Source organism: Vidua chalybeata, chromosome 15 (genome assembly GCF_026979565.1).
Source record: "Vidua chalybeata isolate OUT-0048 chromosome 15, bVidCha1 merged haplotype, whole genome shotgun sequence".
NCBI lineage: Eukaryota > Metazoa > Chordata > Aves > Passeriformes > Viduidae > Vidua > Vidua chalybeata.
Window position 1 is genome coordinate 4,353,400 of NC_071544.1, and position 15,099 is coordinate 4,368,498.

Below are 15,099 nucleotides of genomic sequence, written 5' to 3' on the forward strand. Positions count from 1 at the left end.
CCTGTTTGATACCCTGGATGGGCTCTAAATAGGCTGTTTTTCAGTCATTTCTGTGAGGCATCACTGAGCTCTTTACAATTCGGCATATTTGCAATTCATTTCATTCTATCACACACTCTTATTTTTTCAGGTACCCCATAGGGATTCTGTATCAAATATAATGAAAGAAACTGGCATTAGTCTCTGACCTGCACAGGAAAAATTGTAAAATTTGAATGTACTTGTACATCTTGCATGAGCCAAGGCAAAGGACAGCTGAGTTATTTTTTTACCTTTATAAGGGGCTCTGGAGTACTTAAATGGGAGAAAAATGGCAAGTGTGTGAGTTCTTGTCAAGCTACAAACACTGCATTTCCTGAGCTTTTCCCGGATTTTTTTGCAGCAGGACAGTGAAAATGTAAGGTCAAGACCTTAAAATATCATTTAACTTTTATCATTAAGTTCAAAATCAAATATTTACTTTCAAGAAATACAGAAACTTTTTCCAGCTGAGTTGAAGCTTAGGAAGGGTAAAGTTTTGTCCTTCAGGCTGCTGAAGGACTTAGCAGGCAAAATCTTGTTAAGCTGAATTAATTTTTTTCTTTGTAAATCTGTCCAGTATCTCTTGCAAGAGTGACAGTTTCTCATCTCTCCCTCTGAGAACCCAGCTCATTCTCTTCAGTTCAATGTCCGAGTACCCAGGAGCTGCAGACCCACATTTCATGTCTCACACATGTATAGGGTGTTTCAGTGAGCTTTTCACCAGAAGAAAGCAAAACCTTTCACAAAGTGAGCCAGTGCTGGCCTGTCTGTGTACCAGGTATGGGCAGTTAGGAATGGTCATCTAAAGCCACTTGTCCTGTGATAATGACAAAAATAAAAGTTACATTCTCTGAGTCCCAGGTCACCTTATTCAGGGGCCAAAATCTGGAGCTGTGGGTCTAAGCTGCACTCAGGCATCCCCTGTCAGCAGAGGCCAGGCTGGAAAAAGGTTGCAAATATGTTTTAAAGGCATTTTCCTGCTATACCATAGGTCGTTGGTCCAGTAGTACTTTGCCAAAGTTGGTTAATACTGATTGCATCAGAGGAATGTTGAAGTGTTTTCATAATAGACAGTGATGGAATAAACCTAATCATAGTCAAAATGACTTTATAAACTTCCTGTGCACTAATGACTGGCTCATGTCTTGAATTGTGAGGTTTTTTTGCCTTACAACAACATGTAGCAAGCTAATATGTTTATTTTTTCCTGCCTGTAAATTTCTTGTGAACATGATGAGTAACACAAAGTTTAGATGGGTGCCATGTGTGATAGATTCATACCCCGTCTATCCCAAGTGCTCAGCTGGCTCTGGATCCAATCGAGGCAGCCTCTGTTGGAAGCAGCACACACAGACCTGGAGCTGAGGGAGGTGGTGGAGGTGCAGGAGGGGTCTGTGCAGGAGGGGTCTGTGCATGGTTATTTCCATGCTCCCTCCCAGTATGGAAATGGGACCCACAGCTCAGCAGCATGCCCCACTGCTGGGGGCAGAGCATGGCAGCTACTCTGGTGGCTGTCAAACACAATGGGCTTGGTCATTTCTGTGGAAGGATAGGATCCACCTATAGGTATGTTGCTATAGATGAGGTGGAAACAATTTCTAAATAGACATGACTTTTTTTTTCCTTGGGGTTTAGCCTCCATTTTCAGGTAAAACCCATCATTTTCTGTCAATCTGACAGGATGCCCTGTTAATTGTACTCTGTAGTGGCCCTGCTCCCTGCTGCTAACAGGCAGATACCTGCATATTTTCCAGAGCTAGAAAGGGGATAGATGGTGTGAAGTATTGCCTGATGTAACAACTCTGTGAAGGCACCTGGTGGATTTTCCCATCAGAACCTGTGATTTGATAACCAGCTGAATGACAGAGCTGTTTTTCTAGAAGGTGGCCCCATGCACCCTGCTCTATTCCAAGCCCTGATGGGGCCAGGGGCTGTGTCACAGCCTGTCCTGGTGTGTGACACCCAGCTGTACCCACGCAGTGCTGGGGAGGATGTGGCACTCTGGCTGCCACCACCCTGCTGCTGTGCCAGGGCCTGCCTTCCCCTCTGCTTTCTACAGTGTCATTTTCATAAGGATACCAGATTTCACACCGACCCAATAACACTGCAGAATCTCTGACTGATTTTTATTTTTTTTTTCTCACTCTTATTTTGTGGGTTTGTTATTTTGCCTGGTGCATGTCACTGTGAGGACACCAGGACATGGTAGCTCGTGACACCACCATGTGCAGTGAGGAACCAAGGCATCCTGGTGGAGAGGGTGGGCAGGGAGCAACACTGATCTGTCACTCAGGAGAGGCCTTGGACTTGAGGAGAGCATTCCAGCTGCTTTTTCTGCCATGGCACTTACTTTAACAGATTCTCAGCAGAATAAGTTATCCAGCTCTGCTGGTGTGAGTGCAGGAGACAGCAGCTCCTGCTCCCAGCAATTTCTGCTCCCAGCAGTGGGGCTGTAGGGAGCTGTGGGACCTCACCCAGGTCTGTGAGAATCCACTGCAAACAAGCAATGTTTGCCCTGGCTAGGTGTCTGACCCTTTTATGAATCATCTAGGGAAAGGGGTCAGGATTGTGTTAATTGCATGTTGTAGGGGTGTAAAAAAAGGTCCTTGCTTTTCCCTTAGAAGGTCTGTAACACAATGACTTTGACTGCTGGCAGGGGTGCTGCAGGAATTGAATTATGGCTGGAAATTAGATATGCATAGCCTGGCCAAACGATCATTAAGGGAGATACGGTAATCAGCTGCCAGTGTTCAAGGGCTGTAAACACCAGGAAGAGAAAGATGGTTTATTTGGGTGGTCTACAAAGTTGTAAGTAGGAGAAAAGGTATAAAACCAAGCAAATTAAAATGGAGGTATCAAGGAAAAAACTCTTAATGTCGAGTACTCTCAGCCTAAAAGACCTAACACTCAAGTCATGTAACACAAGATTGAACATAACAAAAGCGTGTATTTCAAGCTGAAAGTGAACTTGAGTGCTTTAATATTCCTTTCACCTCTTATTTCCCTAGTCCTGTGTTTCATTAGCATTTTTCATACTTTTTTCTCAACATGTGGTTTTTATTCAGCTCCTGAAGATGATAGTGCTTGAAGTGATGTGTTGTTGTGGAGGTAGCACAAACACCACTCCAATTATGATTTTGCCTTTGTTGCCATGGAGAAGTTTAAATCTATTTTAGGCCAAGGACTGATTATAGCTGGAACTAAGGGTAGGAGGTAAGTGTAGCTTGGAAAGGTGAAAACCCATCACTGCTGATACCCGCAGTCAGCCTGGCACAGTGTGAGTTTCACAGCTCCCAAACTGCTGACATCTCAGCACAGTTCCCTGCAGCTCTCACCTTGTTTTTGATTTTGATACCTCTTTTCTGTATGTCCAAGATCTTTTGGACATATATTTTTGTTTATTCCCTTCTACTTTAAATGTTCTCAATGATGATCTAAGTTCAGTGTTCCCCATGGCCTTCATCCCCAGTCTCTTGCCATCCTTGTGTTTCCTTTGTTTTGTGTGTCAAGTGAGGCATGTCCCCATTAAGACAGAGGTCAGGAAAATCTGGAGACTGTAGCTAATGAATTAATGTTCTCATTTGCATAATTGATGGTTATATATCTCCTCAGTGACATGGTTTGCTGTGATACATAAAGCTATTTTCGGTTTTGACTCCTCTGCCCTGCTGTTCTCTGCTGTCTACAATAAAGGTGTATTACTAGACAGTGAAAAAAATCTGACCCCAAAGCTCAAATTTTACAAGTTCCAATTGAATGCTTTAATCCTTTAATGCATTTCTGTTCACTGGCATATTTATAGTGGCTCAGCTCTAAATCTCTCATGGGTGTTAGAGCAAGGGGAGTCAGTGTTTGAAACATCTGTGTGTGCTTGGGGCTGGAGTACAGGGGGAAGAAAATATATAGGAGGGAGAAGAGAAATAGCTGAAAAATGAGAGTGGAAATCAGTTCTTTCCTATATTCCCTGAGGCTTTATGTTTAATACACATCCCTTTCCCTTCGCTCCTTTGCGTTCTGGAGTCTGAGCTCCCAGCAGAGGCCATGTGCACTGTGTGCAGTGCCCAGTGCAATGGCTCCACTGGCTCACCTTGCTGGAGCTGCTCTGGCAGAAGAGGCCAGCTCCCTCCCACAGGAAATCTTAATAGCTCTTCCACAGAGCCATCTCTAGTGGCCTCCCTTCCCTGTGAGGGCAGCTCCAAGGGAACAGAAGGTGCTGGACCCAGGGCTTTGGAAGCTGAGCTCTCCTCACATCCCAGCATTTTCCTCTTTTTTTGGTCAAATTTGACCAGATGCCACGTCCAGCTCTGCGAGGGTAACCTCAGTGAGAGCAATGTGCTGGACTGTGCAAGGCATGTAGAGTGGGCTGTGAAAAGATGAGTGTGATGGAGAAGAGAGAGTGGAGGGATGCTGCAGAAACTGAGCACAGTGGGGGGAATGCCTGACCAGGTGGGTCCTCACCAGCTGCAGACCACAACCCCGAGCAGCAGTGCCTGGCTCCTGAGGAATCATTTTGTGTAATGGGAAACTTTCGATTCCTTTTGCTGCTTACTTTTTAGCAAAAGTTTAATTGTTATTTCAATTACTTAATTCCTGGAAATCCTTGCTTACATTTCAAGTGTTTACTCTTTAATCGTAATTCCTCCCTTTTTTTCAACAAGGATTTGTACGAAACTATACCATATCCAATGGCGGTGGCACAAAGTGCTGCGGCTGGAAGCTAAAATTCCCTGGGTGTATTAACGGCTTGGAAAGATCTCAGGAGCGGCACATGGTTTGTCAGCACCTCGGGAAAGGCAGCTGGTGCGGCTCCAGCGGCCCTTGGGCTCTTCCTGCCGCACCTTTCGGGTGTCCCTCGTTGTGCTCGTTGATTCGGTTTCGCAGGGAGCGGGGCCGGGAGCTGGGAGCGGAGCGAGGAGCGGAGCAGGGAGCGGGGCCAGGAGCTGGGAGCGGAGCGAGGAGCGGAGCAGGGAGCTGGGAGCGGAGCGAGGAGCGGAGCAGGGAGCGGGGCCCGGAGCCGGGCCGGGAGCGCAGCAAGGACTGGGAAGCGGAGCAGGGCCGGGAGCGGGAGCAGGGCCGGGAGCGGAGCCGGGAGCGGGAGCAGGGCCGGGAGCGGGAGCGGAGCCGGGAGCAGGAGCAGGGCCGGGAGCGGAGCAGGGCCGGGAGCGGAGCCGGGAGCGGAGCCGGGAGCAGGAGCAGGGCCGGGAGCGGGAGCAGGGCCGGGAGCGGAGCCGGGAGCGGGAGCCGGGCCGGGAGCGGAGCAGGGCCGGGAGCAGGGCCGGGAGCGGAGCCGGGAGCGGGAGCAGGGCCGGGAGCGGAGCCGGGAGTGGGAGCAGGGCCGGGAGCGGGAGCAGGGCCGGGAGCGGGAGCCGGGCCGGGAGCGGGAGCAGGGCCGGGAGCGGAGCCGGGGCCGTCCCCGCTCGGCTCACGGTGCCACGGCGCCCTCTGCTGGCCGTCGGCGTCGCTGCACCGCGCTCCCGGCCCGCATTCCCGGCTCTCGTCCCGCATTCCCGGCTCTCACCCTCAATTCCTGGCCCACACCCCGCATTCCTGGCCCGTATCCCGCATTCCCGGCCTACATCCCACGTCCCCGGCTCTCATCCCGCTTTCCCCGCTCTCACCCCGCATTCCCGGCCCGCATTCCTCGCTCTCACCCCGCGTTCCCGGCCTGCACCCCGCCACGCTCGGAGCGAGCAGCTCGGTGCGGGGTGGCCGGAGGAACCCCATAAATCCGGACCGGAGGCGGGTATCTCCATCCCGCGGGCCGTTCCAGAAGGAAGAGCCCTGCAGGAGCGGCTGATGCGCAGTGGGAATTCAGCTCAGGTTTGACGGGACCCTCTGGAGTCAGGCAGGGGCCCGGTGCAGAGCGGAGCGCAGCAGCGTGCGCTGCTCAGCGCCTGCGGCCGCCGCCCTTCATCCCCGGCCAAGCCACTGTCTCCAGCTGTCTCCGACGATTGCCGGGGCTCCTAAAGGCCCTGAGGAGAGTTCGTGCAGCTTTTCGCTCACCACTGGTCTCTCCCCCACGGTTGTCTCCTCAAAATCCTAAGGCGTCTGAGTGCCTTTCCATCAGCAGCAGCAGTAAGTGCGTGCTCTCACACAAGTATCTGCTGGCTGGGGATTTCCTGTCATCCTGCCTGTCCGCAATCAGCTTTTCTATCATGTCTTTGTGTCTTCTCAAACAGCAAACAAGTGCTTTGCCTGTTCTAACTTTATCTGCTTTACAAAACTGCAGTGTTGGATGATGGCTATGAGTTACTTTGTTTCTCAAAGTTCAGGCAAAGATTTTTGATTCCGGGTTTAAAAGTGAAAGAATCCGAACGGAGTAATACTTATCCATGTATTCCTGCAGACTGGGCCCTCTCGCTCCCTTTCCAACAAAAATACCAGCACTGGGTATGCTGAAAGGCATGAGCACCATGTGGGGTGGCTGCTTCCATCCCCAGGACTCAGATTTTTGTTTGCCTGCTAGTTAAGCATAATCTGGAAAAAGCACACCCTGTGGAGAGTAGGTGATGAATGCCTGTGAAATCCTGGCTCTGGGAAGAGCCAGTCCTGCCAGATGTGATAATGTTGTCCTCTGACAAATGGCCATAGCTTGGCCTTCTGCAGCTGACCATGTGGTTTGTGTGTTAGCTGCAGCTATTGATCCTGCTGGGGAAGGGCTCCCTGTCCTACAGCCATCCATCCCACCTCCACAGTGCTCAGTTCTCACAGCCCTTGGGGTTTGGCTCCACTTCTCCCTTTCATTGGCACTTCTGCACAGACTAACAGTTACATACGTGCATTTCCATTTAACTCGCACCTTCCAGCTGAAGTCCAAGTGCTTCCCCCCTGGGACCAGGCATTGCAGAGAGCACTGAGATAAGCAGGGAGCACAGAGGGATCACCCAGTCGGCCTTGCCGCAGCACAGCTGCTCCTTGTAACGCAGCAGACACTTAGCAGAATTCCTGAGTATCCAAACACAAAGTTCAGACCAGCTGTTTCCAAACTTACTTGAGCTGGCAATGCACAAAGTGCTGTGCTCGAGGTGTGGCCCTGCTACAGTGCACTGGGGTGCAGTGGGGACAGGCCTGCCCTTCCCAGGGCCACAGGCTCAGCCCCTTGGGCAGGGAGTCCAGCACACATCCTCTGCCTCTCATCCTGGCCCACACAACCCACTGCCCTTGCCAGGCCCTGGTATAACTGCGCTGGTCCAGGGTGTCTGCTGGACCAGCTGGATCTGCATTTTCGTTCAGTGTCAAGCCTTCGCGTTTTTTCTTTAAAACACTTTGAACTGCACCATCAGCTCCAGGTTCTTGAGTTCTCCCCAGGGCCCTCTCACCATCTTGTACATGGGCAGCAGCCACAGCCCAGTGCTTCCCTGCAGGTCAGGAATGTGTGATTAAGCCAGCAGAGCTTTCCTGGGAACCTTTCTGTGGCAGAACTATCTCTTATTAATGTAAAGCCACTCATTATTCATGAGTGGCTTTACACACTTATTTATGTAAAGGTGCTCATGCACTGCTGTCTGTTACCTTATGACCTGTGTAACCTTACATGAACTTTTGAAGGCCTGTGTGTGTGTGTGATTCATCCCAAAAACCTGTGGGGAGAGCAGTACTGCAGAGGCACATCAGCTCCAGTCTGGAACAGCAGTGTGCTCTTCTCAAACAGCACATTCCCAGAAACGCCTGCAGTGCTGACTTGCTGCCTGACATTGCTCAAGTACAATTGGTTATGTCAGGTCTACCATAAAACATGATAAAAATGAAACTTCTTCCAGCAACAACTGAATTCCAGTAATCTCCAAGGCATGTAATTTGTTTGTGAGGTCGAGGTCCTGTTTCCTTGCTGCAATAGCCTTCCACATCAGTTCTGCAGGACTGGGCACTAAAGATGGGCAGCATGTCATCTAGGTCGAGAGGTGGTCACATCTAAAAGGTGATTCACCCTTAGGGATGAGTGTGTCCCTTCCTCTCTACTGACAGTGAAGAAAGTGTGGGTAAATAGCTCAGAGACATTGACCTTGCAAATTTACAAATCACCTGAAAGGAACCTGACCTGTGAATTTTTAACTTCGTGTGAGAGGATGCTGAGTTTATGGGCCTCTGGAATGAGCAGAAACCCAAACTTTGACACTGTGCTGTGGTGTGCACCACATGTGCAGCCATCTCAAATCCAGGCTGTTGTCCAAGCAGTATCTCAGGATGCCCAAAGCTGGTGTGTTCTGTCATCATCCACGTATAACAGCACCCCCAGCCTGAAGGGAAGAATCTGGGAAAGGGTGCTCACAGGCAACACTGTGCATTTGGGCAATTCACAGAGCCCACAGGCTGATTCCAGAGCAACCACTACTGTTATCACATTCTTATTGTGTTCCTGTGTGCATCTGAGTGCACATGGAACAGATACTGAGCCTTTTAATTACACCTACAGCAGTGGGAAAACCCCATCAGATCTGTAACTACCACCCTGGTTTGAAACCCTCTTTGCTCAAGAGCAGGTAATCCCACCCTTGCCCCTCCCTGCTTGCAGCAGTGCATGAAACCCTCAGGTTGTTTTAGGGAATTTCACCATGAAGCATTAAGGTTTGAGAGCTGAAGCTGCCCTGGAAATAAAAAAATGATAGTGTGATGCAAATGGATTGATACCACTGCACCTTTTAATGTCTGGGGGAGTGAACAGGAGATGAAGGTGAAGATTGTTTGAGGTGTAGACTAGGAGGTTGCTGCAGGCTTCCTGCATCTGAAAAATCAGTGTTAAAAACAAAGCAATAAATACACACTACTTTACCATCTTGTCTGCTCAGATGGCTGCCTGCTCCCTGCCCCACCACCCAACAATTCCTACTGTTTTATCCTCAAGCTTTAATCTACACCTTAATGGTTCCCAAAAAGGAGCAGCAATTTGTCATTTTTCGTTGTGTTCAGGTAGGATTGTCTGATATTGAACAAAGCACACTGGTCATTTATAGGCCAAAACCTCCTGAATTCCTTCTCTGGCTTTAAGAACCTCAGTCTGTCCTTATTCCTTGGTATGTAGTTCCAAGACACTTCTGCTGTGAGGAGATGCTGGTTTCAGAGGCCTCTGCTGTCTCACCCCAAACTGCAACATCTCCTGACCCCTGTGAGATAATTTGAGTTTAAACTACCCATACAAGAAGAAATTATTTCAGTGATCCAGCCTGCAGCATGAGCACCAAGCAGTGTGACAGAGGGCAGCAAGCTGTGGCCGAGAGCTCACAATGGGATTTTTTGGTAGTTTTGTCACCATAGCCAGTGTGTCATGTAGCTACACACTTGCTTTTCTGCCCTGGGAAAAACAACTGGAGTGGCTGCTCTCCTGATTAGCTGCCCTCCGAAGCATTCCACATGTGTCAGTACTGCCTGCTCAGGATCAGCTGAGGGTCAGTCTGTACCTCCCTGCTGGAGGAAATGCTGAGAACACCCTGACTGCAACCTCCAGAGCACCCCAGAGCTGTGCTGTGCAAGGTGTACCACAGGGACACAGGATGTCACAGAAGCAGAGGCTGCTCCTTGTTCATCTTCTAATTCTTTTTTTTTTTCTCTTACTTTTTAGTGTGGAAACAGTAAATGATGGGCAGTTTCATAGTGTGGAACTCGTGATGCTGAATCAAACTCTGAACCTGGTGGTGGACAAGGGGGCTCCCAAGAGTCTGGGAAAGCTCCAGAAACAGTCTTCTGTCAGCTTCAACACACCTCTCTACATTGGAGGTACTGTGAGTTGCTCTAGAATTTTTTAGCGTGTTTTCTCAGAAGCAAATCGTCTTCCATCCTATGGAAAGGGCTCTCACACAGCCACCACAGGAACAGCCTGCTTTGCATTTCAGCAGCTCCCAAGAACTGGCTGGCACCAAGGTGTGATGGCTGACGTGGAAGTATCAGTGGGAGTATCACAAATTGTCATGGCAGAAAAGCAAATCAATAGTCAGTAGATTTAAATATACCATAACTGAGCAGTATTTCTGCTGGAAGTTTTATAGAGGTCCAAAAATTGTGGGGGAAAAGGTGTGTGATTAAAAAACATATTAACATACAAGCTAAGAACACCTTGGTTAATAATCTTCCCATTGGAAACTGAAGCCACAGTTTAGACAGATATTAGAATTGACCAAGTTAAGCATTTTTTTCCCATTAAGTAAAGAATCTGGAGGGAAGAGGAGACCAAATGGGATGAGGAACAATGCCCAGAGTAATGACTATACCACTGATTAGGTGTCTGGTTACAAGAGACAGAACAAAGGCTGGTCTCTGCCCAATGGATTGTTTTTGCCAGAACCCCCCTAGTTCTATTCTGGACTGAATGTTGAAATCTCTCTCTCAGTGACACGGAGTTCTTGAATTTTTAGTCAGCCTATTTCAAATACAAAAGTCAGCAGAATGGTAATAGAAAGTCTTTGAGCCTTTTCTAATGAGATCATTGAAGCCAGTAGTAGAAGCACTTAGCAAATTCAGTTGGTGCTGGTCAAGGCTTTTCTAAATAATTTTCTTTAATAACACTTTTCTAAAAGAACCCTGAATATTGCCCTTGTAAAACAGAAAACTGGCTAATCTTGCTTTGTACAGAGCTGAACTTTTATAATTGGCTCCTATTAAGAATGTCACAAGCTATTAAAGAGCATTGTGCATCAATGATAATCCACTGGTGCAGAGGCCATCACAATTTCTCCCTTTAGCACAGCACAAAAGATACCAATCCTGCAGCAATTTATACACAGGGAACTTGGGAACTAATCCCGTGGAAAAGTTTTGTTAATGGATGAGCATCGTGGATCTGTACTAATTCTCCAAAGGACCTAAAGATTCTCAGGAAAAACCTGAGGTCTGGAATGAAGGACTGTTGGGTACCAGGATCCACGGCCTCAGGAAAGACTTTTGCTGTTGCCTATTAAAATTCTTCTTGCTTCTTTCTAAACTCTCCCTGTTCTTCATGTGCCACCTCTTCATGTGCAGCCACCTCCCATGGAAGCCAGCTGCCCTTCCTCTGCAGGTGGTTTAGTTAAAGTAGTGCCCTAAATTACCCCAGAGTAATTGTTCCTAACCTACAGTAAGGTTAACACAGACCTGAACATTCAGGTGCTCACAGTTTTGTCCATCTCACAACCACATCACCTGTTCTAGCAATTTTCCTCCTAACACAGAGTTAAACAGGGGCTGGATTTGTTTTATAACCACCTTTGACAGTGGCATTACTTATAGGCAGCAAGTTCAGAAGCCTCACATGGCTGAAAATGGAAGCACTTGCTTGTGCTCATGCAGCTGTACATCCAAGCTGGCATCAGTGGGGAAGGCATAAAACATCCAAAAGAACCTGCTGACCATCCAACCATGTGAAGCCTTCCAATCACTTGAACAAGATGGGAGGTGCTTGCCACAAAGCCTTGGCCTGGCCCTTGAAGTGCTGTTCCCTGTCTTTAGAGCTCTCCTGCACTACTTTCCATGGGATGCACTCTTAGCACTCGTCTCTTAACACTGTGACCCAGTAAAGCCAAACTGTCTTGCTGCATCCCAGAGGTGGATGCTACCTGCTGACAAATGAAGGCATTCTCAAAGCTTTCAGAAGAATAATTGCTATTAAACTGTAGAGAGAGAGAAGGAATATTATCTAAGGATAGGAACATGTAGCCACCAGGCAAAAAAAAAAATAGTTTTTCTTTTTTTTTGGGTCATGTACTTCTTACAGAAGATTGGGCAAGTGAGTTTTTTTTCTTTCCATTTCCAGAATGAGGACAGTGAGATTGTGCTACCTTACAAAGGTCCTATGCAAATTAATTATTGAAAGATTTTAAGGCGCTGTGACAAAAAAAGCTTTAGCAATTATAATTTATATATTACCATTGTAAGTGTCAGTGAACCTTCCCCTTTTCCTTTTATCTGAAGGGATCCCAACCTCTACTGGATTATCATCCCTGCGCCAGGGTGCAGATAAGACACCAAATGGTTTTCATGGCTGCATTCACGACGTCAGAATCAACAACGAGCTGCAGGATTTCAAGGATTTACCCCAACAGTCACTGGGAGTCCTCCCTGGCTGCAAATCCTGTAACATCTGCAAGCACGGGATTTGCCGGTCCCTGGAGAAAACGAGTGTGATTTGTGAATGTCACCCAGGCTGGATGGGCCCTCTGTGTGACCAGGAAATTGGAGATCCATGTCTTAACCACAAGTAAGCTCAAACAGATTCTGAGGGGAGAATGAAAGCTTTACAGCTAATGCATATTTCACATTTCATCTTGCAAAACCACATCTGACTGGTTTTGGAGGTGCTGGCTCCCCACATGAGGTTACTGACAGTTGCGAGTTTGCATCTGTGGCAGATTTCAATTTCCACTTCTTGTTCAGACATTGCTGACTTGCCAAAGGAGCTCGTGGTCCTGCAGGAGCTCAGGTGTTAATGCTGCAGGTCATACCTTCAGCTGTGACTCTACACAGTAAAATACAAAACCTCCTGTTAATGGGCATGGCTTACCCTCAGGAGGTGAGAGCCTGCACGGATCCAGAGCAGAGCTGCCTGTCAGGGGGAGGTACACATCTTAGGGGTTTTCTCCCTGCAGCACTGAGCCTAGTCTTCAAACTTAGTCCCTGAAGACCATTATGCACTCCATTGTGAGCAGTTTTAAATTTCCTAAATAGCTGACTTAAATATTACACTTTGAAACAGCCCTTTAAAGTGCAAGTTTAAAGGATAGCGTGGTGTTGCATGTGAAGGGAGCATGAGTGTAAAGTATTTACAGTTCAAAGGCCCAATAACCACATCTCCATCAGAAACACGGGATGAATAGCTTTCTTATGGCCAATACACAGGAAACAGTCTCGTGCAGAGCAGCAGGCTGCATATTTCAGTGTTGTTTCATAAGCAGATGGAAGTACTTTTGTTTTAGAAGTTCCTTCAGTTGCTTTCTTGGAAGGCACTTCTCACGAGCACGTACTTTTGACAGGTAAATTGATGTATTGAATAATCCCTCTCAGAAATTTAACCTGGCAAAGGTACTATTTTAAACTTGCTTCTGGTTCTAATTCTGCAAAGTACTTAAGTCTGGAGGTGTTGAAAAGCACCTGACAGTTTACAAACCAAAGGTATGAAGACCCAAATGTTTCCTTGAATTTCCAATGTCAACACAAAGCTGTTGTGGTTGGACAGAGAAAAATAAGGCAGTTCCAGATGTTTACATGATGAGGGATTGTTTCTCTCATAGTTCAGGGAGGGTGAGGCAATTATGAACATAGTCCCTTGCTAAGGAAAGTAGCTGTGTGTATTTTTAATGCTCACACACTGTCCCACCTTTCCTGAATCACTTCAGCCTTTTGGAGCTGGCTCCCTAAAGCCCTGTCCAGGGGAGAGTGGAGCCCTGCTGGCAGGTGTCTGCTCCAACACTCACAGGTTAATCTCACTGAGGAAATGCACCTGTAACGAACCTCTGGATCATGGGGCAGAAAATACTGCTCTATACAGACTGTGACTCCTTTCATTACAGTATTTTGCATGTCTAGAACTGAATGAAACTGCCCTTGTAATCTGTCCTTTTTAGTTCAAAGCTTAAAAATTAAATGTACAACAATTCAACATAAACAGGGAATAATTTTGAAGTACCAGAAAGAAAATAGAAATAAAAGAGACGTGGGCTTATGTCAAGTTACGTTATGCCAAAGGTTTATAAGCCCTGAGCAGTTTTTCCTTGGCTGGAGAGAGTTGCTTTCCTCGCTGTTCTCAGCCCATTTCAAGTCTGCCCCTGTCCCAGAAGTGGGGAAAGTGACAGAGAGCTTGCTCAGGATCACCACCCCACCCTGTGGTGTTCCTTGGAAATGGCAAAGCTCGCTGCAAACCCCAGGAGCCAGGGAACCCTCAACTACAGCTGCCTGCTGATAAGTCTCTGCATAGCTTTGCCACGAGCACCTTCATTTATCACACTGGTTTTCATCACCTGATATTATTTGTACAGTAACTCTGCTCAGGAAGCCTGGGCACCCAGCTTGATTGTTGGCACTTAGTTCCACGTGCTGATGCTATAAATGTGAGCTGTCTCGTGTGGGTGCCAAGCCTTGGTCTGTGCTCACAGAAGAGCCTGATGTTTTCTACTTAGGTTCACAAATTCTAAATGTATTCTCTGAACGTTATCCAGTATTCACTGAAAACACACAGTTTTCTCCAGAGTGTTTGACACTGAGCTGCTGGTTTTGGATTAGTGTCCTGGAATTTAATGGGCAGAAATACCAAAATCAAACATTTCTGGGAAAAGGAACTTTCACATCTAGCAAAGACCAGATCTAAATGCTTCTGTTTCTCCAGGTGTCTGCATGGTAAGTGCACGGCAGCCGGTGCTGCTTACACCTGTAAGTGCACGGAGGGCTACACAGGCACGTACTGCGACAAGAAGAACAATTCCTCAAACCCCTGCAGGACTTTGAAATGCAGCCACGGGCAGTGCAAGGTCTCGGAGCATGGGGAGCCCTACTGTGAATGTGACCCCGGCTTCAGCGGAGAGCTCTGTGACAGAGGTAGGCTTGGCCCCAGCCCTGGGCCGGCAGCTGTGCTGCTGCATTCCTGCTTTACACCTAATTTACACCTGCTTTACTCCTCTCTTCCCTGCTATCGAAGCAGTGACCCTTGAAGGGGGAATAACATGCTTTGACCCCATGTTGCAGAAGGCTGAATAAATTGCTTCTATTAGGCTAAATTATATTACATATTACTATACTACAGTAGAACTATATCATACTAAAATAATACTAAAGAAAAACCCGTGAATGTCTCCAGACTGTCACGACACAGCTTTGACCCAACTGGCCAATCAATCCAAACAACCATCACTGGTGTCCAATTAACAAATCACTCTTCAGTAAACAATCTCCATAACACATTCCACATGTGCCAAGCAACAGGGGCAGCGACTAGAGATAAGAATTGTTTTCTTCTTTCTCTGAGCTTTCTCATTGCATCTCACAGCTTCCCAGGAAAAATCCTGGGAGAGAGGATCATGTATCTCTCTGTTCAGAGAATGTGAATATCACACCCTGCCCCTGCCACTCGGACATGGGGAGGAATGGCAAATAGAAGAAAAAGCTAAGCCAGCCTCTGCGGAG

General features: G+C 47.6%; 1 protein-coding gene across 2 annotated transcripts in view; it reads left to right on the forward strand.

Annotated features, from left to right (window-relative positions):
- Window positions 1-15,099, forward strand: part of SLIT3 (slit guidance ligand 3) — a 472,224-nt gene that overhangs the window by 452,271 nt on the left and 4,854 nt on the right. For both annotated transcript variants that reach the window (XM_053956603.1, XM_053956604.1), the window contains exons 33-35: window positions 9,578-9,732; window positions 11,899-12,184; window positions 14,306-14,514. In XM_053956603.1, coding sequence (XP_053812578.1) covers window positions 9,578-9,732; window positions 11,899-12,184; window positions 14,306-14,514 — 650 coding nt within the window. The remainder of the gene's footprint in view (window positions 1-9,577; window positions 9,733-11,898; window positions 12,185-14,305; window positions 14,515-15,099) is intronic.